At 58.4% G+C, this 27,025-nt stretch overlaps 1 protein-coding gene across 1 annotated transcript in view; it reads left to right on the top strand.

Annotated features, from left to right (window-relative positions):
- The window catches only part of RFX2 (regulatory factor X2), a 90,646-nt gene extending 72,507 nt beyond the window's left edge, over positions 1-18,139 (top strand). Inside the window, 12 exon segments of the mRNA XM_042928150.1 lie at positions 4,052-4,233; positions 5,653-5,772; positions 8,426-8,541; positions 9,474-9,592; positions 10,234-10,346; positions 10,763-10,917; positions 12,150-12,247; positions 13,090-13,239; positions 13,893-14,101; positions 14,589-14,742; positions 16,001-16,043; positions 16,576-18,139. Of these exon segments, the coding sequence (XP_042784084.1) occupies positions 4,052-4,233; positions 5,653-5,772; positions 8,426-8,541; positions 9,474-9,592; positions 10,234-10,346; positions 10,763-10,917; positions 12,150-12,247; positions 13,090-13,239; positions 13,893-14,101; positions 14,589-14,742; positions 16,001-16,043; positions 16,576-16,688 (1,572 nt within the window). The 3' untranslated portion in view covers positions 16,689-18,139.
- Positions 18,140-27,025: the final 8,886 nt, after the last annotated feature.

Here is a 27,025-nt window from a genome sequence, read left to right as displayed (position 1 = left end):
TTTCTGAAGATTCAGCCACACACACCGGAGTGAGAGACCCACCTAGAGCTCTTCCCGGGAGATGTGAGAGCCGGGAGGGAGGGAGGGAGGGAACGTGTCCCGGCCGATAGGTGGGGCCCGTGTGTCCCACACTCGCTCACGATGGTTGTCACCACGGCCGCCTGCAGCCCACGGTGCTCTTGTGTTGGGCGACGCTGGCCGAGTCCCGCTCCTTTGCCAGCCCAGCCCCAGCGCATAGGAGTCTGGTTGAGGGCTGGGCCCCACGGCCCCGCTTTCCTGGTGGCCTCCCAGCCGACCCGTGTCGGAAAGCCTGGGTCGTGCCGTCCCACCCCCACCAGACCCGTGCTGAATAGGAAGCAGAAGGAACGAGGGAATCTCACTCCAGGGAGCACAGTGGCCAAGCGTGTGTGAGAACGTGCACCCAGGTGACACGTGAGTGTGCACACAGTCCCGCCGTGGGAGTCCTCAGCCGGAACTGGTTGCCACGCTCCGCAGGGTTGGCTTCTCGAAGCGCCGTCGTAGGCTGGGCAGGGCGGGCGAGATGCCCCGAGCCTGGGAGGCTGGACAGCGCCTTCCACACGCAGCCAGTGCCGCCGTCCCTGGAGCTCCCCAAGATGCCCTGAAAGGGCCGCGACCAGGGGGTGTGCAGGTGGAAGGAACTTTCCAGCCTGGGGTTGAAAGGCCCACGGGAGAAGGGGGGCCTCAAGCGGTCTCTGAGCTGGGGGCAGGCAGATCTAGTGGCAGGAAACGTGGGAGAGCTGTTTCCAAGGACGTGAAGCGGGGCCCTGGGGGCGGAAACGCCTTCCCCACCCGCAGCCACCGCTTGGAGGCAGCCCCCGTGCGCGCCTGGCCCCGGGAGAGGAACTTGGGGTCGAGGTCCCCCTCCTTGAGCAGGGGAGGGGCCTGGGCTCCTCCCAGGGCTGCCCCTCAGCCAGATCCCCACACAGAACAACACCCCCACTCAGGGACCCCCCCCCACACCGGTGGCTCAGTCACTGTCCTGTGGGGACAGCCGTGGTCCACTGCAGTGAACTGTTATTTTCCAACCCTGGGAGGAGGACCTGTTGTTAGATTAAGTGTATTCAGATTATATGACTGTTTTTTTTTTTTTTTAACGGAGAAACAGATCGTCAAAGGGCGCTTGGCCGTCAGCTGGTGGCCGACTGCAGGCCCGTGTGACGACCAGGCGTAACTTGCAGGCCAGGCTTGGGGCTTGGCTAGAATCGGTGGCTCCGTGGGATGGTCCCCGGCTTGCTGACCCCACCCTGGCTCCCTGGGGGAAAGGCTGTTTCCCAGCGGGCACCCCCCCCTCCCCGGCCTCTCCCGAAGCTCCCCCTCCAGGACCCGCCTGCAGCTTGGGGCCCAGCACCGTGTGTCCCAAGCGGAGCCCTGACCGCCCCGACCCCTGTGCCCCCCCGCCCTCTGCTGCGGGGCACCCTTGCTTCCCACCCTCCTCCCCAACCCCCCCCCCCCCGCCAGATGCTCTTGACCTCACCTTCGGAAAGATCCAGAATCAGACCACTTCTCCCTCCTCCTCCACCACAGCCCCCCTCCCCCCCCGCCACCCCCGCCACCACCATCTCTCCCGTGGAGTGTCACGGCCACCACCTAGCCAGCCCTTGGCCGCTGCCCTCGCCCAGCTTCCAGGCCCTTCTCGCAGCAGCTGTGAGGGTGGTCCTACTGGAACCAGAGTCAGATCGCGGCACTTCTCTGTTCAGAAGCCTCCGGGTCCCCCCGTCACATTCCCAAGTAGAAGCCTGCGTCATCGAAACAGCCTCTGGGGCCCTGCCCGACCTGCCCTGTTCCCTCCCTCCCCTCCTCCTTCTGTCTCCAGCCACACAGGCCCCTCACTGTTCCTCCACTGCACCAGGCGCCGTGCCGCCCCAGAGCCTTTGCACAGGCTGTTCCCTCGCTAGAATGCTTCCCCATGGCGCCCTCTCTCAGCTCCCTCATGACTCGAGTCATTGGTCACTTGAAACGGCTTCCCTCTGGGTACCTCCTCAGCGCAAAAGAGAGAGAGAGTGTAACTGACCGTTCTTTGGGGGGCTGCTAGCGGGGTCTGTTCTCTCTGGGGTTACGTCGACTTGGGAAGAACTTGTTGTCGAGCTACCGATGCGTCGTCGATGTCAACGTCCACATACCAACCCAAGTAAAAGGTCCACTTCCAACGTCAACGACACGGGGCCGGGGGCAGTGACGAGGTGAAGCGAGCATCCTTCCCGACACTTCCTCATACGTGTGAGCCAGTCCTGTGCCCTCACACACGTGAGCCGGTGCCCCGTCCTGCCCACCCCCCAGAGTCTGGCCTCACCCCCTCTCCGGCCCCAGAGGACCCCTCAGACGCGGCACCGTGTGCCCCCCGCCCCCCTGCCCGGGGTGGCAGAGAGACAAGTCTTCGGCCTCCTCGCCCTCGGCTTCCCGCACACGGGGGGGGCCCCCCTCTGTGCCTCCGTGTTTCTTGGGGCATCGTCAGGATCCTGGGGTGCGGATGTGGACAGAGCCTCTTCCATCTCGACCCGCCCGGGGTTCTCAATCCCGCGGGGCAGACACGCATTAGATAAAGTGTGCCTGCCAGCTCCAGAGGGGGAACGTCTTCTGAAGACAAGCTCAGGGTTCAAAGGACCCCCTCCAACGCCAGCCCCTCCTCACCTGGCTCCGCGTCCAGAGCCCCGGCGGCAGGGGTGCTCAGGGCGGGGAGGAGGGTGCGCCCTGGGGTCAGAGGGCACTGCCACGCTGGCAAACTACTCACTGACTTTGCAGCTAAGCCTTCGTCCCGTGGCACCAAGGGGAGAGGGGTCGGGGCGAGGGGGGACCAAGGAGGCGGCTCCGCTGGGACCTGACTTTCCGTGTGGCCGGCTCCCGCCCTTCTGACCCGAGGCTGAGCTCTGGGGGGACAGCGACTTGCTGTGGATTCGCTCAGCCTGCCTTTTGGCCTGGGCACAAAACCTCGCACGTAAGCCTTTTCGGTATTGCGTCCCGTTTGCATTTGCAATCTCTCAGTCAGGGACACAAGGATATATCAGTCCGTCGGTCCGTCGTCCCGTGTCTTGTTTTGTTTTTGTTTTCTCAGAAAGAAAGAAAAAAAGCTTTACTAAGAGAAAATACACAGCAAATTCCAGAGTGCCCGGTCTTCAGGCCACTCCATTCCCCCCTCCTTCCCCCCCCACCCCGGCAATAGGAACACAGACCATTCTGTCCGCACACATCCCCTACCTCGGGGAGGAAGTGTAGCCGCTGACATCTGGCCTGAGAGCTCTAAGGAAAGGGGCAGGGCAGGAGATGCCATGGGCCCCGCCCTTGGGGAGGGCCCTGGCTTGCAGCAGAGTCGCGGCCAGTGAAGTCAGTTCAGTGGCTGCGGTGAGGTACCCTCCGTGGGGGCTTCACAGCCCAATTAAGAAAAGGGGCAGGAGGAAGGAGTGTCTGGGAAATCCTCCCCTCCTTCTTGGCCTGTTCTAGTACAATCTGACCGCCCCAGGATGCAGAAGTCCTGGTTGGGGGCAAAGAAATAGCAGCCCAAGCAATAAGGCAAGAATTCAACCAGGACTTTTATATTCGGTGACCAGCGGATGAGACAGGTGGCCAAGCCCCAGCCACCTTCACCCTTAGATTAATGATTTGTCCCTCAAGGGCAAGATGCCAAGAGGTGGACAAGCCATAAAGACCAAGGTTGCCCTGTTTAACACCGGGTGCAGTGCTGATGGGTCCGTCAAGCTCTTTTCAATCCTCTTTGTCCTGACATTCCTGAAAGTATAGGAGACACTTGGTGTCCAAATGATTATGAAGACCCAACCCAAAAGGTCTCAGTCACACGCAGGCTTTTAAAAACCAAATCAAGGAATCTGAAAACCAGGCTGGAAATTGAAGGAACAAATACAGGCGTGGAGAGAAGCTATTAATTCCTGCGCCCAGAATCTCTCGAACCCAAATCAGTGACCGTGGATGTGAATTTCTTCACCACATCAATGGGGAGAACGTATGTGATTCTCTTAATGAGTCCATGTTAGCATTTGGGGGGATCCTGACGAACGTGAGCGTGTCTTTCTTTATCCAGCTCCAGTGGCTGTTAGATAATTACGAAACCGCGGAAGGCGTGAGTCTCCCCAGAAGCTCTCTCTACAACCATTACCTCCGGCACTGCCAGGAGCACAAGCTGGACCCTGTGAATGCTGCCTCTTTCGGGAAGCTGATCCGCTCGGTTTTCATGGGGCTGCGGACACGGCGGCTGGGCACCAGGTGGGTGCACGCATGGGGGTGCCTGGGGGTCCCACGCCTGCCCATCCCCTGCATCCCCTGTACAGATACTGAGCTTTGGGAGAACGTGGGCTCCCTCCTGCCCGTGTGTCCTGACCTGCGTGCCCCTGGGTGAACTTGGGTTTGTTCTGAATTGGCGGCACGGGACTGGCCGGCCCGAGGTGTTGGCAGTGGCCGTCTCTCTCCCGGTGACACGGGCTTTGCTCCAGCACTCTCTCGTTGTTTAGCAATTTCCATAATAACAGGCTTTCATCCCTGGATGATCTAGTAGAGTTTCATTTATCATCTCTTGGTGCTTTCTGCCATGCCTGGACCCATCCCCCAGGGCCTGCCCTTGGCCTGCAGCAGCCAGGGACCGTCGTGCGCCATAAACTTTTCCCAGGCACGAATCCAACACTCCCCCCACTAGAAAACAAAAAGTGGGTGGCCCAGAGCACACAGAAGGCTGTTTCCTGCATGGCCGCTGTCTGTGGAGTCACACGTGGGGTCGGGGTCATGCGTACACCCTCCGAAGCTGGTGTCTGGTCAAGAGAAGGTTCTCGGCCATCCTCTGATCCATAACAGAACATCCTTACGCAACATCGCTGGACGGAGGAGGGTAGGAAGGGGGAGAAGGACAGCGAGCCCCTGGTCTCTGGGGACACAGCCTCCACTGTCTTTGGGTCCTCTCCAGAAGGCTCGTGCCCGGCCTCCACCGTCAGAGCGTCCCAGATGCTTGGCCTCAGGCCAGGACCGGGGCTTTTCTCCCCACTGCTTTCCCTCCCCTGCCACCAGCTAAGCTCTTACCTCTTCTAGAAAGGACCCGAGCTCCTCCCGCTTGTCCCCGTTGCCAGACACCTGTCTGTCCTTCGGTGCTTCTCTCCTACGGAGCCCCTCTGACCTGTTTTCTTAACCAAAATGTCTAAAGCCCTTGGGTCATCATGTCTCCCATAATAAGCTATGACAGTGTTTCCCACAAAGGTGCCATTTCCCAAATCATGTTGTTAGATGATGTGGGGCGGGATGGGGGTGGTGATGACGGTGGTGGTGGTGATAGGGATGATGGGGGTGACGGTGATAATGAAGGCGGTGTCGATGATATTGATAACGATGGTGTTGATGGGGGTGACGGTGAGGATGGTCGGGAGGCCATGCCGGGTCACACAACGCCGGACTGCGTTTCCCATTGCGAGACTTCTCAGAGCTATTATGATGCTTAAGTGCAAGAAGGCAATCTCCAAGAGAGGGGCGAGTATAGAATTTCCTAAACCCCTCGGATTGTGGAATAGCCTGTGAACATTTCCCATATGGTCCAGGGGACACTGAACCCAAGAACCCGAAATAAAGGGCCAAGACCCGGCACCTGTCTTGTCGTTGAGGACAGCTGCAAAGAGAGCTGACGCTGAGATGCTTGGTTTCTAGGGGCAACTCCAAGTATCATTACTATGGGATCCGTCTAAAGCCGGACTCGCCCCTGAACCGGCTGCAGGAGGACACCCAGTACATGGCCATGCGCCAGCAGCCCCTGCACCAAAAGCCCAGGTGAGTGACCTGGCCCAAAGCCAGCCCGCGGGCCGACTTCCCTGCCCGAGGTGGGGGTCAGGTCTGAGCTTCGCTTGGGAGAACATACAGAGAAGTGTTTCTCAAACGCTAAATATACAGGTCGGTGGGGGGGGGCCTCTCCAAACTATGATGGAAAAAATAAATTCCCATTAGCCTCTGGTTCCAGTGTCCTGGGAGAGCCAAGGCACAGGAGGCTGGAGTCGCAACCTCGTCCAGCTAACAGAGCCTTCAGCCTTTCTCCTTTTAAAAAAAAAAGATAGGCGTTATTTTTTAGAACCGTTTTAGGCTCACAGCAAACTCGGGCAGAAAGTACAATGCTCCCTGTCCTCCCACGCACGCCCCCCCCCCCATCAACATGGCACCAGAGCTGTGCGTGGGCACCTCGTTACCACCTGAAGTCCATGCTCCACGCTCGGGTTCTCTCTTGGGGCTCCATTCAAATGGGTTAGGACGGGGGCGCCCGGGTGGCTCAGTCGGTTAAGCGTCCGACTGCGGCTCAGGTCACCATCTCACGGTCTGTGAATTCAAGCCCCGCGTCAGGCTCTGTGCGGACAGCTCGGAGCCTGGAGCCTGCTTCCGATTCTGTGTCTCCCTCTCTCTCTGCTCCTTCCCCGTTCATGCTGTGTCTCTCTCAAAAATAAAACATAAACAAACAAACAAACAAACAAACAAATGGGTTTGGACGCAAGTGTACCCAGCATCACAATCACAATGTCACACGGGGTAGTTGCACAGCCCTCGCAATCCCCTGTGCCCCACCTCCTCACCCCTCCCTCCCCTCAACCTCTGGCAGCCACCGAGGTTGCCATAGTTTGGCCTTTTCCAGAAGATCACGAGAGCTGAAGTCATAGATCTTTAATTTTCGACAACAGGGGAAAAAGAGAATGTTGAAAAGAACCCAAGAAGCCTGGAGAAAGAAGCTTATATACTTAAATGGCTGCCTCTTCCTGACATTTTGATCCAATGGCTGGAAAGGCCCGGTCATTTTCTGGAATGTTCTCTTCTCTACCCGTCACATAGCTGCTCGTCTTTTAAGGCAGGGGTCAGCACACTTTGCTGTCAAGGGCCGGAGAGCATCTCTCTGAGGCTTTGCAGGCCACACACTCTGCTGACTGTTCAGCTCTGCCATCGTAGAAGGAAAGCCACCGCATGATCCCTAGACAAGTGGGCACCATGGCCGTGTGCCCGTAAAACTTTATTCGCGGGCACCTCTTTCTGCCCACAGGTCCTGGGCTCTAATAAAATCACCTTGTTTACACCCCCCCCCAAAAAAAAAAAACTTTATTCACAAAACAAGGAGCACAATTGGCTCTCCACAGCTGGGATTTGCAGACCCCTGGTTCAGGGCCCCACTCGAGTGTCACCTCCCTGGCAGCCTCGCAGTCACCTCTCCTTCCCTGCTTCCCTCTGCCCCTGGCTCCTCTCCGCAGAATCCAGACTGCTCCGGGGCAGGGACCGTGCCCCACTCACCTCCGCGTGGCATCATCATACCTTGGCCAAGCCGTATGTGGCTAAACGCCGATTTTAGCCGCTCTAAGGCCATCCCAGTGACTCCAAACCATATGTTCAATCGTGGGAGCCGGAGGCCACGGAAGAGAATCTCTAGAACGCTCTCCGGGAGCCAACGGATGGAAGAGGGGGCCCAGCAGTCCTTCCTGTACCTGTCTGGGCACAGTGTGGCCTCTGTAGCTTCTTCTTGTTGTTTGGTCCGGGCCCTGCAGACACCTGTGACTCATGATGCCAGGCGGCGTGTTATCTGAGGACCAGCCCTGCACCTCGTGCCGTTGACACTTGGAACCACCACACACCCGGGAGGCATTTCTCTGTCCTCATGGGAAGCCCGGCCCCACTCTCCACAAGGAGAGGAGCCCCCCGCTGGAGCTGGACCCCCCCGTCCCCCCGCTCTTGCCGCCACACGCTGTCACCGCCCCCACAGCGTCCTGCTGGGCTCAAGGGACACGGGCCCCGGGGAGCGCACTTCGCCGCCGGGACGGGCTGGTCATGCGTTCTGGCTCGAGGCGAAATGAAAGTCCCGGAATTTCCTTCGAGACTATGTAATAGTCAGATACTTGTGACTCTGCAGAAAGAAATTCACTTATCTTCTAAGAGAGAAGTATTAGGGGGAAAACACACACACACACACACACACACACACAACCCGAGGACTCATCAGCAGATGAATGGATAAGCAGATGTGCCCTCCAGACCCTGGAATGTCATTCAGCACTAAGAAAGAAGGACATCGTGACGCCTGCTACAACGTGGTTGGACCATGAGGACATTATGTTCAGTGAAATAAGCCAGACACAAAAGGACAGATACTGGAGGGTTCCACGCACAGGGGGTCCCTAGAGGAGTCCCATCCACAGAGACAGAGGGTAGATGGTGGGAGCCAAGGGGGGGGCCGGGGGGGGGGGGGGGAGTCGGTGCTTCATGGGGACAGAGTCTCGGTTTGGGGAGATGGCAAGTTCAGGAGACAGTGGGGGCGGCTGCACGACAGCTGAGTGTGCCTGAGGCTTTTAAATTTACACAGACACACACCCCAAACTGAATCCTGCTCAGCTCTCTGCTCCCCGGGCCCCCGCGGGCAGTACTGCTGGGGCCTCACGGTGGCACTGTGTCCCCCGTCCAGGTACCGGCCGGCCCAGAAGACAGACAGCCTTGGGGACAGTGGCTCGCACGGCAGCCTGCACAGCACACCGGAGCAGGCCATGGCCGCCCAGAGCCAGCACCACCAGCAGTTCATCAGTGAGCCCCTCCCCCCCCACCCCCACCCCCCCCCCGCCCCCCCCAGGCACAGGGCCTTCTGGAAGAGTTCCGGCTTCCTTGAGTTGCTCACGGGGTTCACCTACAGGGGGCTTTAGGCTGCTTTCTTGTATAATACCTTGTAAGTTACATAGAGGTGTTCTATGGTATCCCCAAGATTCCAGAATAATCAGCAGATGCCCCCCAAATTAACGTGCAAGGTGACCGTCGGGAAAATGAATACGTAACGTGAAATGCCCATCAGAAGGAAGGCCAGATTATTTTAAAACCTGTTGGCTCAGGACTTGGCCGCCCTCCTCAATTCTCCCCCTTGTTGCCCCAGAGCCTTTAGAATGCTCGGGACTCCCTGAAACTGCCTCTCCCCTCCGGGGGCCCTGCCACCGGGCTCCCTGGCCCTCCCCTGGAAGACCCCCTTCCCCACTGGCACCACCCCTGCCCCGGGGGAGCATCTAACTCGCAGACTACACTGTGCGACAGGCCCGGGGGGGGGGGGGGGGCTTGCTGAGGTCACTGACCATAGGCTCACACACTGAAGACAGCAGTGGCCTTCGACTATCTTTAGTGTATTTTTGGAGCCCAGGCAGGACCCTTCTGGGAAGTCACCAGGGACAGCCACGGCTGGCCCCCTCCCCGGATTCGCTGCCCTGGGTGCACGCTGGGGTGATGGGAGCGCTCGCTGAGTGCCGGGGCCCTGGGCTCGGCGCCCACCTGTGTCAGCGTATTTGCTGTCGCCGGGAGAGGACAGTCCTGTCCCATTCTGTCCCTGAGAAAACCAAAGCTTAAAAGTCGTGAGACCCGGGGCTGTGGAGCCGTCGCTGGCACGCCGGGCCAGCGTCCCCCGGCACCGGGGCCTCCTAGCGACTCCTGCGTGCGGACCTCCTGCAGCTCCGTGAACCCCCGCTTTCCTCCCCCAGATGTCTCCCACGTCTTCCCGGAGTTCCCCGCGCCTGACCTGGGCAGCGTCCTGCTGCAGGAGAGCATCACACTGCACGACGTCAAGGCCCTGCAGCTGGTCTACCGGCGGCACTGCGAGGTGACCGTCCCCCCCCCCCGCCCCCCCCCCCCGCACCGGAGACGGCCTGGGCCGCGGGGGGCCCCCCTAGAATGTGGGCGGAGAGCAGGGCGTGTGTCCCCCAGGTGAGGCGCTCAGCCTCACACGTCGCCAGGACCGCTGAACTCTCACGTCACCAGGTGTCTCTGGGCGACCCGGAGGAGACAGGAGTGGCCCCCCCCCCCCCCCCGCCTCCTTTGGCTGAGAAGTAGATAGGATTTCCACTCTCTCTTTTTTTTCTTTTTAGTATTCATTATGAGAGAGAGAGCAAAAAAAAACCCCAAAAGATCGAGCAGGGGACGGGCAGAGGGAGAGGGAATCCCAAGCAGGCTCCACACGCTGTCAGCGCAGAGCCCGATGCAGAGCTCGATCCCCTGAACCGTGAGGTCACGACCTGAGCTGAAATGAAGAGCCGGACAGCGAAGCGACTGAGCCGCCCAGGGGCCCCAGAATCTCCAGTCCCCGAACCGTGGCCCATCCGTTCATTCTGTCCCTTCTTGGGGTCTCTCTCTGCGTTTCAAGGGACCCCACTGCGGCTCCTGTCACGCCTGCCCGCCCCGACAACAGTGCCAGGCGCGCTTTCCAATGCACAGCTGTGTCTGACCGGCCGTGTTCATTCGCAGGCAACCTTGGATGTCGTGGTGCACCTGCAGTTTCAGTACATGGAGAAGCTGTGGCTTTCCTTCTGGAACTCCAAAGCGCCCTCGGGTGACGGCCCCGCCCCTCTCCCTGCCAGGTAACTCACCGCCCCTGCCCCTGCCCCTGCCCCTGCCCCCGCCGAGACTGGCCGCTCATTTCCCAGGACCCCAGGCTTAACCTGCAGGCTGCGACCCCCCCCCCCCCCCCGCACTGTGACCCAGAGACCAACGTGTCACCTTTCCGGGAACTGGTGCTCAGAGCCCCCTTCTGGGTGTGTACGCTTTTCACACCCTGACCGTGGCCTGTGGCTAGTGTTGCCCCTCCGTCAGTTCAGCAGGAGGGACCGTAGGGGACCCCAAGAGTCCCAAATAGAGCACGTGTCATCGCCTGGCCACAGGCAGGGGAGGGGCGGCGCGGGCCCGCCGGGGACTTGGACGCGGGGCTCGGTGCGGTCCTGTGGCCCTCCTGCCACCCCACAGGCCGCGGCTCACCCCGTCTCCCCCTTCCCCACAGCGACGGAGAGCCCGAAGGCGCCGTCCTCCCGAAGGACAAGCTGGTGTCTCTGTGCAAGTGTGAGCCCATCCTCAAGTGGATGAGGAACTGCGACCACATCCTGTATCAGGCCCTGGTGGAGATCCTCATCCCCGACGTGCTGCGGCCGGTGCCCAGTAAGCTGCTCGCAGGCGGCCGCTCTCCCCCGTTGGCCCCCTGTGCTTTCCCTGTCCCCCAGAACGAGGCCCAGGGGAGGGCCAGCTCATGGCTCTGTGAGGCCCGCCACCCTCGGGCCACCGGGGCTTTGGAGGGTGTGTGTGAGGCTGAGGTGTGCCCAGTGCTGCGGGGGGGGGGGGGGGGGGGGGGGGGGGGGGGCGGGGGGGCGCCCAGGTGACACTCCAGCTGGGAGGAGATCCCCAGAGGGTGGGGCTGAGGTCACAGGACAGACCTACCCCAGTCTGCAGGTTTGCTAAAACCCCACTGGGGCTGGCGACCTTCCAGGGGGCCCCTGCCCGGATGACTCCAGGATGCAGGTCGGGGGGTCCCAGTCCCTACAGGCTCTCCTTCTCGGCCTTCTGAGGGGCAGAAGGAGGAGGAAGCTGGGCCCTGAGGCCTCGCTCTTAATGAGCGACTGCAGGGGGCGCCAGGGGTTACTCCGGGGCGGGCGGGACCTATCGATGTCTGTGCCTCTCGCCTCTGGGCCCAGCGGAAGCTTTGCTCTTTCTCTGTGGGCCGGTCTGCTTCTTTCGTGCCAGAAAATGGGAAACGGCAAAGCCATCACGTTTCTCCTCTGGGCTCAGCCTGCCCACAAACTGCTCGTTGTAGCGTGCAGTTAAAGTCTCCGTATGAAGCTTTGGGTTGGGGTATATTTCCTTTTACGTTTTTGTAGGGTTTTTAACAGCCTTAGTGGTTTTGTACTGCCAGCCATCTCTCAATGCACTTGGAAGCCAGTAGAATATACGTACGTGGGTGTGTCTGAGGGCTTCCCCTCAGCACTGTGTGGATCGTTCCGTCATCGGGGCTGTCCTGGGCACTATGGGGGGTTGGGCCTGGCCCCCACCCACTCGGTGCCCGGAGCTCCCCCAGGTGCACCGACCACAGAGGTCTGCACACATCCCCCGGTGTCCCCTGGGGGCAGAGTCGCCCTCAGTGAGAGCCACTGGCGCAGACAGGCAGGTGAACAGAGCTGAAGGCCCTGGGCGGCCCTCATCCTTACCCAGCGCCCCCCCTGCACTGCGCGCCCCGCCCTCTCCCCCGGCCCTGAGCCCGCCGCCTCTTTTCCTGCACTGCTTGCTCTTCCGGGTTCTGTGTGTGTGTGTGTGTGTGTGTGTGTGTGTGTGTCTTGCACTGATGCTGATCCCGATGGGCAAGACTGCCTTTCTCACGGTGTCTCTGCTTCATCTCCCAGGCACCTTGACGCAGGCCATCCGTAATTTTGCCAAGAGCTTGGAAGGCTGGTTGACGAATGCCATGAGAGACTTCCCACAGCAGGCCATCCAGACCAAGGTAGCCGCTCCGCTGTGAAGGGAGCAGCTGGGAGGGGCCCCTGTCCTCTGCCCCGGGGAAAGCAGGGGGCTCCTGTGCCTCCTGCGGACCCCTAGTCCTCCCGGGAAGCCCCGAGGCTGCTGGCAAGGAGGGCCCGCACTAGCAGGGAGGGGCACGACAGAAGGTGTCATTTGCTCCGAGGCACTTGGGTCGATTCAGAACAGGTGGAATGATTCCATGTCCGTCATAGGGGGGAGGGTTTAATCTCCCTGCTGCCAGCCTTACTGCAACGGTCTTGGCCACAAATCAGAACCTGAAATGAGCCCACTTGGCCTCCGTGCACAGAGGACAGTGATTGCCGGATGCTCTCACAAGCGTCTCTTAGAGACCTGCAAACCGGTGAGGCCAGGTTCCCAGCATCTGGCCTCCCTGACCACCTTCTGGAACTCTCTGTTAGACCAGTGACTCTCAGACTTAGGGCGCCTACGAGTAGCCAAGGTAGCCAGGGTTACAGTCACAGATTCCCAGGCCCCACCCCCACAAAGCCTGATCCCGTGGCACCCAGGAATCTGTATTTCCCCTGGCCACTCCTGAGAGCCAGGGGATTCTGGGGGGATAAGCGTACCGTCCTGAATGCTACCTCCCCGATACCGTGGCATCTGCTGTAGATGCCAAGGTGCCTTGGGGAGGTTTGTGTCCTTCATTTATTCTCACTCTTCAGGTCCTTGAGACTGTCCGAAGCTGGGGGGGGGGGGGGCTCTTCCCTGCTCCCTCCCCCTGCACTGTCCCTGAGCCCAGCACCCGCCCAGGAGAAGAGAGAACAGCGGCTCGGGCTCACTGTCTGCGGGTCTCCCTCGTCACAGGTGGGCGTGGTCAGTGCCTTCGCACAGACTCTGCGCAGATACACGTCTCTCAACCACCTCGCTCAGGCAGCCCGGGCCGTGCTCCAGAACACTTCCCAGATCAACCAGATGCTCAGTGACCTCAACCGCGTGGACTTTGCCAACGTGCAGGTGACTCTCCCGTGCGATCCACCCCCCCCCCCCGCCCCCCGTGGCCTGCGGTGGGGCACGAAGACCGGGCCGCAGATCGGGGACGCCGTGCGTGACCCCCCCACCCCCCACCCCGCCGGCCTAGCCTTCCAGCCTCGAGAAAGATGCACAAAACCACGAGATTCAACCCACAGCAAAACCCGGCATGCGTGAGAACAGGTTCAGGGTGGAGGCCCCCCCTGCAGCCCACCCAAGTCCCCCCCCAGCCATGATCCTGCAGGCCCCCCAGCGTCCGGGCGCCTGGACCCACACCTCCGTTCCCACTCTTTAAGAATCTACCTTCCCATTGCCATTTTCGTGGCTGTCTCCTCCGGGCTCAGGCTGTGCGCATGTGGCTCCTGCCGCGAGGACGCTCACGCCGAGTTCGTCCGCTAAATACACAAGACACACATTTGGGAAAGTGCCCACTTAAAAGGAAAACGCCACAGAGACCCGGTGTGTCCTCTGAGCCTCGGACCCGCGAAGCGCGGATTTAAGCGCTCAGAAGCCCGGGGGGCTCCCTCTCTGGGTGTTGCCTGTCCATCCGCATCCGCCCCTGGGCTCGGCGGCAGCAGGGAAAGGCCCGGAGCTGGCCGTGGGGGGCGCTGTCCTGACCCGCCGCCCGCGCCCCGCAGGAGCAGGCCTCGTGGGTGTGCCAGTGCGAGGAGAGCGTGGTGCAGCGGCTGGAGCAGGACTTCAAGCTGACCCTGCAGCAGCAGAGCTCCCTGGACCAGTGGGCCACCTGGCTGGACAACGTGGTCACCCAGGTCCTGAAGCAGCACGCCGGCAGCCCCAGCTTCCCCAAGGCCGCCCGGCAGTTCCTTCTGAAGTGGTCCTTTTACAGGTGAGTCCGGCTTGACTTCCGCCAGAACTCGGGCCGGCGGGGCTGGGGGCCCCAGGGCCGGAGCTGCCTGCTCGGGGCGGGGACCCGGGGACGGCGTGTTGATAGCTTCCTTGATAGCTTCCGAGGGGAGCAGCGAGCGGCCTGTGACCTTCCTTTCGGGACCCGTGCCCCTCCCCCTCCGCCCCGCCCCCGTGGTTGACCCGAGGCCTTGGGGAGAAGGGGGCGGGCGCCACGTCTGCAGCTCGTCTGCAGCTCGTGGGTGGGGGGAAGGGAGCCTGGGGGGTGGGGGGAAGGTCCCCGCCAGGGACCCAGAACGGGAGCTCGCCCGGTCACCTGCGGGGGGGGGCTCGGGCACTCGGGGTCTGTCTGGGCGGCTGGCAGGCCCCTCGCGGGTCCACGGGCCCCCCGCCCCCCCCCCCCCCGGGAGGCCTGGCCGCGACTCCCTGCTCCCCGGAAGGTTCCCAGCCCCCGTCCGCCCATCCCCCAGCTCCATGGTGATCCGCGACCTGACGCTGCGCAGCGCTGCCAGCTTTGGCTCCTTCCACCTGATCCGCCTGCTCTACGACGAGTACATGTTCTACCTGGTGGAGCACCGCGTGGCGGAGGCGACTGGAGAGACGCCGATCGCCGTGATGGGAGAGGTGAGGGCCCCCTCCCCCGGCTCGGCTCGGGGACCGGGGTTGGCGGGGCGGCAGGGGCAGGTGTGGGCGCGGCCCTGGACGCCCCAACAGAACACGCCTGCAGGAGGCCCGCAGGTGGGAAAGAGCTCCCGGGCTGGACCCGACAGACCCGGGTTCAGACCTGGCTCCAGAGTCCCCGCCTCCGAATCGAGACCTTGAACATCCACCCCACCCCACCCCCCCCCCATGGCGTTTACTGTAAACTACGCTTACAATTTACCATTCTAGCCATTTTTTTAAGTTTATTTATTTATTTTGAGAGAGAGAGCACGTGCGAACAGGGGAGGGGCAGAGAGAGAGGGGCAGAGAGAGAATCTCAAGCAGGCTTTGCCCCATGAGCGCAAAGCGCGACGTGGGGCTTGAACCCACGAACCGTGAGATCATGACGTGAGCCGTGCAGGTGCCCCTGCCATCCCAGACAATTTTATGCGAACGCTTCAGTGCCACTTAGTACATTAAGAGTTGTGCAAACAGCACTCCTATGTGATTCCAGAAAGCTCCATCACCCCAAAGGCAAACCCCGTCCTTGGCAGCAGCCTCTCTCCCCCCGTCCCTCTCCCCAGACGCTGGCAGCCACCGCCCCGCTTTCTGCCGGGATTTGCCCGTCGTGGACACTTCACTCGCACAGACTCACACGTGATGTGGCCTTTTGTGTGGGGCATCTGTCACTCGACATAATCTTTCCGTGTCATAGCGGGTGTCCTTGCCTCACTGCTTCTGTGGCCAAACAGCATCCACCGCGTGGCTGTTCAACACTGTGCGTCACCTGTCCCCGCACCGACGAACACACGGCTCGTTCACACTTTTGGGGTGCTGTGAACGCTGGGGGCACCTTCTGGTTGGAATCCCTGTTTCTGCCTCATTCGGCCACACTCCTGGGAGTGGAATGGTGTGTCACATGGGGTTGTTCTGAGGAACAAATGAGGTGACGCTTACAGAGCTCTTAACACATGGTAAGCCTGTTACCACTCAGAGGCCACAGTCCCTGTCCCCTTGTGGCCTGAGCAGTCAGCACCCCCTCAGCTCTCCAGCGGCTGCCAGGCAAGGCCCAGAAGGTGCCAGAGGGGACACACCCAGCCTCAGTGCCACCTCTCGCGTGGGGACCGCTACCATTTCTAAGCGAAGGCCTGTTTGAACTGTGGCTAGGGGACGGTGGCTGACATTCACCGGGACCAGGCCCCTCTGCGAGGCCCCTGACCCCCGGGCTTCTCTCTTTCAGTTCAATGATCTCGCCTCCCTGTCGCTGACACTGCTCGATAAAGGTGGGTGTGTCCCTGGCTTTTCTGTGTGGCTCTCCCGGGGGTTCCTCCTCCCACTCCTGTGCTAGTGGAAATCGAGGCAGCTCCCGGGGTGGGCTGGGGACCTTTAGGAGCTGCCTCCAGACAGGCCAGGATGGGCCAAGGCTCCAAGGAGCAGCCCTGCACCTCCCCCTCGGGTGGGCGCCTCGGGGCGATGTCTAATTCCGCTCCCCAAGCACCTCCACCCCGGGCCCAGGAGCAGGGCCACAGCCCCGGGCCTCCGGCATCCTCTTCTCCCCACCCCAACCCATTCCCTGCCCCACGGGGCGGGGGCACCAGTGCCAAGGGGGACGCTGCCAGAAATGTGACCGGGCAATTGGACCCTGGTCAAGGGAGGTCTCCGGTCACAAGGCCTCCTGGGGCACTGCGGCCGGGGGGCGGGGGGGGGCGGGGACCCTGGCCTGGCCATGCCTGTGCACCTCTCAGAACGTGCTTCTCTCTCCCTCCCTGCCGCACCCCCTGCCCGCACCCCTCATCCCCAACGCTAACCCTGCAGATGACCTCGGCGAGGACCGCAGCGGCGAGGCTGACCCGGACGCCCACGGCCTGGGTGAGCCGCTGGTGAAGCGGGAACGTGGTGACCCAAACCACTCCCTGCAGGGCATCTAGCTGGACGGTGCCTTCCCCGGGCTCCGGACCGGGCCCCTCGAGCTCCGCCGCAGCAGTGCCTCTTAGGTGACGTGACCTGACTCGCGAGGCACTGGCGCACCCTCACGGGACACGCTGTTCCTCAAGAAAACCATTGGTAAACACGGCAGAAGGTCACATCGGGCTCCCGAGCGCCCAAGCTGCTCTCCTGGTGCCTCCTGGGTCATCTTCTTCCGAACGTTCTCGCTCTCTCCTCTGCTGGGCTGTGAACTTCGGTCTGAGTCTCCGCACCCCCACCTGAGGGCCGGACGGGTCGGCGCCTCCACACTGGGCTCCTTTGCTGTTCCGCTGGTTCCAGTTTCCACCCTTGTGTCTTAAAAGTCAGATCCCGGGAGGGACGGGATGTGCCGCAGCTGTCGGGCAGTGCTGGGCTGACCGGTGCCCACGGGGCCCCCTGGCCTGGTGCCCTGTGGTGGGAAGGGACCATCTCAGCGCCGTGCCCGAGGCCTCCTGCCCTGCCCGCTGTGCCGAGGTGCAGAGGCCGGCCCGCCGGAGCCCCGCGCGCAGACGCCAAAGGTCTCCGGAAGCCGCTGCCGACTGCCGAGTCCCTGGACCACGCACAGCCCACAGCCCCACGTGCCTCAGAGAACATGTCACGGAAGTGGCCTGCTCGTGCCGAGATACAGTGGTGTCTTTAAGAATCAAAACCTTAAGTTTTATCAGCAACTAGAAGCATTTGGGTTCTGTCCGAGTTCACGGCCAACATCAGGCCAAACTGCTGGGTCTGGAATGAGTTTTTCCAAGGGGGCTGGGTGGTCCGTGTTTCAGTGGCACTTTGAGAGGGCAGCCATCGGGCCAAGTCGGCCTGGCTCCCACTCCACAGAATCTTCTGGAACGCCTGCCTTTGAACTAGCAATCCTGGAGCACTTTGACCCCGGGCAGGTCCCATCTTGAACTGCTCCAGGTTGAAACCCTTCTTTGAGTTAAATAACTTTGAACACTCCGGATCTGCATCCGTCATAACAAGTCGCACTCGGTTCCGTGCGAGAGTTCTGCCCCCAAACCAGCTGCAAAGAAGAAAGACAAACCTCTGGTCTAAGAAGCGACATCTTACGAAATGCAATAGTTTCTCCTTTTGGAAATATGTTTATATCAATAGTTTTGTGCTCAACGCGTTACTAGAACGTTTCTTATGAACATGTGTATTGCAGTATATTCAGTCCCCGATGTTTTTTCTCATTCACACAGAAAATGCTGATGTAAACTCACGTGGCCTTTAAAAACCTTCTTTCCTCAGCCCACTCCAGGGGCGCGGAGGGGTGCGGAGGGAAGGGCAAGAAAGACAGGCGCTCACTTGAGAAGCCAGAAGCCCGTGATAATCACAACGTTTGCCTGCTTTTACAGCTGGAACCAGACAGAAAGAATGTCTTTAAAATACATATGTCCTCTCCTGGGAGACATTTCAGCTCACAGCTGACGGACTGGGATGGCCTGCCTTTTCTTCCACATGCGCTAAGCAGTACAAACGGGGTTTCTGCCTCACGCTCCTGCCTTTGCAGGTTCCACGAGGGACAGTAGAAGCGACGGTAAAGACACGAGCCTTCCAAGCCCGTTCTTGTTTCGCGCTGCAGTGAACACACTGAGTGCACCCACTCCAGGGACCACGATCCACACCCCAGCCCCTCCCACACACACACACACACACACACACACACACACACACACACAGTGGTCCTGAAGGATGCGGCCCTCCCTCCAAGCCAGTCCCCTGCCGTAGACTGCCAGCCCGGCCAGGCTCATCCCAGGCGAGGCTCAGAGGAGAAGCAGTGGCCTCTGGCACCTTCTTCTTGGCTCTCTGGGGAGTGTTCCGGAAGGAGCAGGTTCCCTGAGCTTCATTTAGCAGGGCCAGCCCTGGGCCAAAGATAGCAAGAAAAGAATTCTCAGCCCAGGATGATGCAGACGATTTGTAGGCAGACGACACCCATTCAGATCCTGCTCCAGCCACTGACGAACCCGCCAGTTGTCCTCAGGGCTTGTCGGGTAGAGTGGTGGGGGCCGAACTTGGGGATCCCTAAGAATCACTGCGGGAGCTTACTCTAAAGTGGCCAATTCTTGGGCCCCAGCCACAGCGGAGCTGCCCGGGGGGGGGGGGGGGGGGGGGGGGTTGCTGGTGGGGGGGCCGGAAAGCAGCACGGTTTGGACCGCCCCTCTCGGGGGGCTCTGACGCAGGGGGTGGTAGGACTTGGAACAGTCCTTGCAGAGGAGACCAACAGGCTCCGAAGCCGGGATGGGAAGGCGTTCCAGAAACACGGACTTGGCTCCTGGTCAGCCCCTAAAGTTGCCCCTCCGTACCACGCCAGTGCCCCACGTGGCCCGGAGATGCTCGGCCCTGGCCCCAGCCCAGGCCCCTCTGTCCCTCTGCCCTGAAGCCCCTGGGTGACACTAAAATCGTCTACTACGTCCCGGGGCTGGGACCTCCACGGCCTGCAGGTGGCTTCGTGCTCTGCTGTCACCATCTCGAAATTCTCAATGATTTTTTGAACAAAGGGCCCACGCTTTCATTTTGCACCGGGCCCTGATGCAAATTTTGTGGCCAGCCTCGGGAAACTCCCAGGACGCAACCACACAGCCTCTGCTTCAGCTGGGCAGCCGGGGCCCGTCCCTGTAGCGACTCCCCGCCAGGCTCTGGGAACCCAGCAGAGCCCAGACTCACCCCATCTCGTGGTTCACGGTCTCGGGCCCTCTCCAGCCTGAGACCCCCGAGCAGTGCCAGCCCCCGCACCAAGCAGGAGCCAACCCCAGCCCCCACCGCCCTGCCTCCCCGTCTAGACCCAGGCCCAGTGCCGGGGAGGCAGGGTCCCTGGAGGAGGAGAGCCAGGCCCGGCTCTTGGGCCTGAGTGGCTGGTGGCAGAGTGAGCGCAGATAATGCCCCCATGACAGCTGCCTCGGGAGCCCAAGCGGAGACGAGCAGGGGAGACCGCTGAAGGTCCACAGGCTGTCAAGTCCCTGTGAAGGCCCACCGGGTAGGAAGCCAGGCACGGGGGGTGAACAACAAGGGGAACCTCATCTTACCGAGAGCCTCTGGGGGTTCTGAGTAATCACGCTAGATGCTTCTGTCCGAGCTCCACTTTTTGACAGTAGGTGTTACCCACATTGTACACACCCGGGGAAATTTGAAGCTGCTGGCTGGAATGCAGACGTGATGGCTGGCGCATCCACAGACATTTGAGACCTCGAGGTGGACATCATGTAATAAGGATGGCCAAGTAATGAGACAAAGGATCCTGGATCCCTGATGATCATGGAGCTGCATTATAATCCTGATGACCCCCAATCAGCGTTCGATAAGCCGGGGCGGGGCGGGGGGGGGGGAGGATGCAGGGCAACCCACAGATGTTCGTGCCTCTGGGAATTCTCTAGAAGCAAGAACTCCAAAACAAGACGTGAGGTACGCCCCACACAGACATACACATGCCCCCCAGCTGTGGGCATGCTGAGAAGGGAGAGATCCCCAGCCGACGGTGTCACCCCTCCCCCACTCGTCCTCCCACAGCTCTGGCTGGTGCCCACCCGCTCCTGGGTCCTCCACAACCTTCCGCACTGTGCCCTTGCACGCGCTGCGGACTTGCTCCCCAGCGCCGCCCCCCCCCCACCCCACCGCTCCGAGGTTTGCGGGTGCTTCTCCCTCCACACAGCAAAGCAGGAGCTCAGCATCTGACCTTGCGGACCTCCTCCTCCTTGTGTCCGTACAGCACTGCCCCACCGTCCATCCCACTGTCCAGACCAGAAACCCAGGGCCACCTCCCACTCCCCAAAATGCCCACAACGCAGCCACTCTCTCCTTCCTCCTTGCCACTCCCCAACTCCTCCTGGCCGGGAGAGGCAGCACGACAGGGAAAATAGGACTAGACGGTGCACGTGTGAGCGCCAACTCCACGCTGGCTGTCCCTGGCTGTGCCCTCATCTCAATGACAACTGACCCTTGGACAACGTGGGGGTTAGGGGCGCCAACCCTCCTTGCAGCCAGAAGTCCACGCGGAACTTCTGTCCCCTCGAAACCTTAATAGCCTACTGTTGACCGGAGGCCTTACCAATAAACAGTCAACACGCGTTCTGTGTGTTGTATCATATACTGTATTCGTAAAGCAAGCTGGAGAGAAGAAAATGTAGTTAAGGTGATCATGAGGGAGAGACAATCCGTCTACAGAACTGTCCTGCATTGACTGCTGTAAAGCTGCATCTAAGTGGACCCACGCAGCCCAAACCCACGTCGTTCGAGGGCCAACTGTACTTACGTTAGTTGCCCCCCCCTCCCCCCCCACCTCACGGCGTTTAAGTGGACACTGAGAAAGAAAGTGCCGGAGTAAACATTCAACAATGGTTTCTCAGCCTTGGCACCGTGCACACTTGGGACCAGCTCGTTCTCACTGGTGGGGCGGCCTGGGCTCTGCGGCCTGTGGCACGGCACCCCTGGCCTCTCCCGCTCCGTGCCAGGGCCCCCTTCCCTCCCCGAGTTGTGACAACCACGGACGTCTCCAGACATCGCCCGGTGTCCCCTGGGGGTAGGATCGACCTCCCCCCCCCCCCCAGCTGAGGGCCACTGGGTGACAGCATGATCTTTATGGCCCGTTCTTGCATCTTTTGAACGTTTACGGCCACGTCACTGATCACTTGTCTTGCTCGCCCTGTGCCTCACGCACACCCTTACCCACTCGATGCTCTGATTTCTCGCACCTGGAAGCTCTCCCGCTAGATTAGGATCCTGTATACCCCACATTTCCCATGAACACTGGGGACTAGCTCTTGTCTGCCTCGTTCAATACTGCATTTTCCAAATCTAGCATAGGCTCTACACATGCTCAGCAAACATTTAGCGAGTGAGTGAGTGAAGAAGGCTTCTGGGAGAAGGTGCTATTCATGGTAACCATGGGAAGGGAGGGGGAGGGAGGAGAGAAAACACGTGGAGGAACACTGAGGAGTGACCAAAGAAAATGCAGTCACACCTTGTGCTCTGCGAGTGTTCCGCAAGGCGAGCAAACGTTTCTAACACAGTTTAACTTCATAAACGAGCGATGTCTTGCAATAACGACTAGTACGTGATGCCGAACGTCACGTGATCACAACTGAGCCAATGATTTCTCTCTCTCTCTCTCTATCTCTGTGGGATTGTGGGTGATCGTCTCCCACACTCGGATGCTCGGTGTGAGGCCGTGGCGTTGAGCGGAAATCAGTGGTTTTTCAGAACGTTGGAAGGTGCCCACAAGTGGCACTCGTGTGTTTTTGGTCCCTTCAAAGCACCTGTGGACAGTCCTTTGCTCTTCCAGACAAGAGTGAGCTTAGGGATGCTTTGCTTCCTTCTAGGCCAGGCTGCCTGCAGATAGAGACCCTTTCCTCTGCTGCCTTAGTGCCAGCTACGTTCAACACAGTCTATGACAAGAGTTTGTTAATACTGTACTGGAGTCCACATCCATTAGTGGCAGTGAAAGTCGTCTTACACAACAACCCTCCTGTCCCTTGACCCCCTCACACCAGCCTCAAAGGTTTTCCAAGGTGCGTGCAGGCTAATTTACGTTTCTTTATTTTTTATTTTCTTTATTATTTTGTGTTATATTGCAGTACTGTAATCCTTTTTATATGAAGATTTGGGGCCTATGGAATGAATCATCTGAGTTTCCATGATTTCTTATGGGGAAATTTGCTTTGGTATACAAGCACTTTGGATTAAAGCACGTTCCTGGAACAAATTAATGCTCGCAAGCCAAGGTTGTACTGTAAATCCATTCAAGAGGCCACCACCAGAATTATTTTATATAATCAGAGATGAGCTTTAGAAAGATTTATTCTGGGGGCGCCTGGGTGGCTCAGTCGGTTAAGCGGCCGACTTCGGCTCAGGTCATGATCTCGCGGTCCGTGAGTTCGAGCCCCGCGTCGGGCTCTGTGCTGACAGCTCAGAGCCCGGAGCCTGTTTCAGATTCTGTGTCTCCCTCTCTCTGACCCTCCCCCATTCATGCTCTGTCTCTCTCTGTCTCAAAAATAAATAAACGTTAAAAAAAAAAAAAAAAAAAAAAAAAAGAAAGATTTATTCTGGTACGGTGGATTGTACATAAACGGGAAGCAAGGACGCCAGTTAGGTGCCTGTTCGGATGGTACAAGCAAGGGGTGGGGATAGAATTGCAGTGTGGCAGTGGAGAGAGCGCCAGGGAGGGGAGTGGGCAGAAGCGAGAGGTCCTCACAGCAGACCAAGTGAGTTACGAAATCGAGCGGGAGGGTTATGACCAGGTTTGGTTTTTTCATACTGGAGCGGGATAAAAGCAGAAACCATGTGACGTGTTGATGCAATCAAGACACACACTTGGTAAAAACCTTGTTTCAGTATAATGTGTGTACATACAGAGACGGTATCAGGCTGCCAGATAATGCCGTGTAAAGTGTACAATGTATCGGACAAAGGAAATGTATCGCATATATGTATGTATCAAAGGCCGCCAGTACTAACCAGTGATTCTCAACCTAGTTTGAGGTCACGGGTCCCTCCTAAAACCCTCTGTGATAGACGTCTGTGGGGTTTTGCCAGCCAGCATCCATTCCACATCCCTTGGCAATAACACCCGATTCCCTTTGGAGGAACAACCTCTCTGCCATGGATTTAAATGCCACCTCTGTGTGCGCGCTGGAGAGAAAGGGCTTGGCGTACGTGGGGAGCAGTGAGGAGGCCAGAATGGCTTGGCGCAGGGTGAGGGGGCGGGAGGGAGACCAGGAGGAAAACCTGGAGGGCTTCCTAGACCCTAGCCGGGACTTAGGGGTTCATTCCAGGAGTGAGGACCCAGGACCGCACGATAGATTGACAGACCCCTCCTTCAGCTCTCAGACGTATGGCTTCCCACTGGATGCCTCCACTTGGACATCTCAAATGGCAGGTGGCACCTCAGACCAGCCGCTGGGCACCTAAAGGCATTGGCTCAATAAATGTTTGATGGAGGCATGAACTGGATAGCTGGGGAAAGCAGGAGGGGGGCAGGGACTGAGTGCCCTGCCATGCTGGACCCGTCCAGCACTTTCTGTTGGGGGTCTGAATCGTGAGCTGAACGTAAGCCTGAAAGCAAGAGAAGTCTGGGGATTCTCCTAGAGGTGCCCCTCCCCTTCTGCTAAACTGTTCCGGCTGCCAAGACCCACTGGAGTTACACAGTTTCTTCTCTTCTCCTTTTGATCTTATGAGCATCTCAAAGCTTCCCAGCAAATTCTGCCTTTGCTTACATTTGCCAGAAGTGTCTTTGGGGTTTGCAACCGGTCTCCAAAACGACACACCTTCGGTACCCACGAATCTCGCAGTCAGGTTCAGAAGGGATTCTCAGACCTCCCGGAAGTCCTTCCGGGATGGAGAGCCCCGCGGTCAGAGGTGGCGCATGCGCTGTGCTGAGAGCGTAATCCACAGAGCAGCCAACTCGGTGCAACCAGAAGGGCTCCGTCTTTATTGGAGCCGCCGGCGCCTTCCTGACCTGGTTCGGGGAGATGCCCGACCCCAGCTGATGCATACACAGCCTTTGAGTCCCCTCAGGTTTAGCTACTTAGGAGCGGAATGGCTTTCCAATCCTCTGCCGCCCCCCAGTGGTCACTGTGTGACACGGCCTCTTTCTTTTCCCCTGGGGACACACAGAGCTCGGATTTTTGCCGAGAATGGAGGCAGTTTTATTTACTAAATTGCGACAATGCATGCTAGGAAAGACCACAACAACAGACTGAATGAGCGAGCTTCCTTCTTGCCCTCCTCTGCCTCCCCCCTTCTCTTTCTCAAATATTCTCTGCTTATTTACATAGACGCAGTATCTCCCCCACGAGATAGTAATTACAACGGGAAAAGTAGTAACCTGGCAGACGCCATCCAAACCAAGTGATCTCAATTATCATCACTAATGGTACTATTGACATCATGTGCCTCCTGATAGGGCGCTCTGAGATGGACACATCGCTCCTGCCAAAAAAATTAGCAACCTGAGTTTAATCATGAGGAAAACATGAATCAAACCCAAAATTAAGGGGCATTCTTCCAAATAACTGGGAGTACTCATTACCAGTGACATAGTCAAGAAAAAATAAGACCGAAGAACTGATCCAGACTGAAGGAGGCGAAGGAGAAATGACATCTCAATGGGATCCCGGACTGGATCCTGGGACGGGGAAAACAATTATCAGCGATGAACAATCGAAATTTGGATAAGGTGTGAATGTTAATGAACAGTATTGAATCAATGTCAATTTCCGAGTTTTGATCGTTGTACTGTGGCTGTGTAAGACGTTAATATCTGGGGAAGCTTGGTGAAGACTATACAAAATTCTTTGTGTTATTTTTGCCACTTTTTTAAGTCTGAATTTATCTTAATACTTGTTTAAAAACTACAAGTAAAAAAAAAAATTCTTCCCAATTCCATACTATATTTAGCTGTTGCCGAATATAGGAGCAAGGGAAGCTGATGCACCCAGCTGGCGTCGGCTCCCATCAGCACCCCCCCCCCCCCATCAGCATCAGCCCCCATCAGCATCAGCATCAGCCACACTGGATGTCCTGCTGTCAGGAACCCCACCTGTGGACTGAGGGAGGCCAGGCAAGGGTGCAGGGTGGAGGAGGCAACCCAGGACGACTTCCCTTGCCCTCACCTGACTCTGAGCAAATTGAGGGTGGGAACTGCAGCTGATTAATCATTAGGTCCTTGGTCTCAGCGTGGGGCTGGGGCAGAGCAAATATTTCACACGCCGGCTTCCTGCCCATGACGTGCATGGAAGATGAAAGGAAGATGGAAGATGAAAACCTAATCACAGCTGTGAAAACCCTTTCAACGGAACCCGAAGTACAGAGGCCATTTACAACTTGGCTGCGGAGAAGGCAAGTGCACAGTTCTCAGGGCACAGCCAGGGCTCCGGGGGTCCTCAGACCTGTCTCCTGGTAAACCAAGGAGGAAGCAGGCAGCCGAGAAGCCACACTTGAGGGCAAACCATTTGGATCCTTCCATTTCCCACTCCTGACCCTTGTATTAAAAACCCCCAAACTCGTTGCTGTGACCTACAGGGTCGTGACATCTAAGTGGGATCCCGGACTGGATCTGCCCTGGCCACACTGAACTCCTCACTGCCCCTCCAGCTCCCCAAGCTGGCTCCTGCTTCAGGACCATTGCGCCCACTGTCCTCTCCAGAATGCTTCTCCTACAGATCTTTTTATTAAGTGTCACCTCTTCAGAGGGGACACTTTCCTGACCAGCCTATCTTAAGTATTCCCTTTTTCTGCCACTCTGTCACAATATGCTGGCTTATCTTCTTTGTAGCACTAGTCGCCATCTCCTGTTACTTTGTTCACCTATTCTAAGTCTCCCACAAAAGAATGCAAAGCTCCATGAAGCCAGGGTCTGTCTTTTCCATCCTGGGCCCCAACATGCGGAGCAGTGCCCGATGCTTAGTAGTGTGGTGGGTATATACTGCTGTATAACACCTGTCTCCCAGACTTAATGGCTTGTAATAGCAGCCATCATTTAACGGACCTCTCGTGGTTTCTGTAAGGAACAGGAAGGGCGAACTGGGAATTCTTCAGGGCTTTGCCATGTGGCTTGCGTGTTCTGGCTTCCTCACAGCATGGCGGCCTCAGGGCCGGTGCACTGTTTGCATAAAGACTGAAGGCTTGAAGAGCAACTGTTCCAGCAAAGCAGGTGAAAGTTGCATCCTCTGTCTCTGCTGTGACCTAGCTTCATAGAGTACGCGGTGTCATTTTGACTGTACCCAATTCGTCCACCGTTAACAAGTCCACCCCCATTCAAGGGAAAGGAACAGATACCTCACCTTTCAAGGGTCAAAGAGTTTGGGACCGTATTTCCCAACTAACACCAGGTAAGTTATAAACAAATATTTACTTAGTAAATAAATATCAACCAAGTTGATCTGTTAGAGGGGACCACATAAAGAAAGCGAAAAACAGGCCTCAGGGGCAAATGTTGGAGGCCACTGGCACTTTGAAGACAACTGTGAAACCAGTGGAAATTTCATTGGCTCACCAGGCTGATAGGTTTAGCATCTCTCAATGTCCCTTGAAAAACCACCACTGCATTATATTTAGCAAGTGATGATGCGTTGCTGGGAGTTGCCCGAAGTGTGGGACGAATGTGGTGTATGAAATGACTTTAGGAGACATGGAGACATGGTTTTAGATGACACCGAATCAATGATTTATAGTTATCCCATTACCAGTTCTTTTTCAGTACTTCTCATCATGTCAAGAGGAGTTTCTGTTAGTGATAATATGCCTTTAATAACCCTCTGAGAAATCTCTCTCTACATCAAAGAAAAAGTAGGCTTGGGGCTCAGCAACCTTGGCAAAC

Source organism: Panthera leo, chromosome A2 (assembly GCF_018350215.1).
Source record: "Panthera leo isolate Ple1 chromosome A2, P.leo_Ple1_pat1.1, whole genome shotgun sequence".
NCBI classification, from domain to species: Eukaryota; Metazoa; Chordata; class Mammalia; order Carnivora; family Felidae; genus Panthera; species Panthera leo.
The sequence above is the reverse complement of the archived record's forward strand: the minus strand, read 5'-3'. Positions and strand labels throughout refer to the sequence as shown.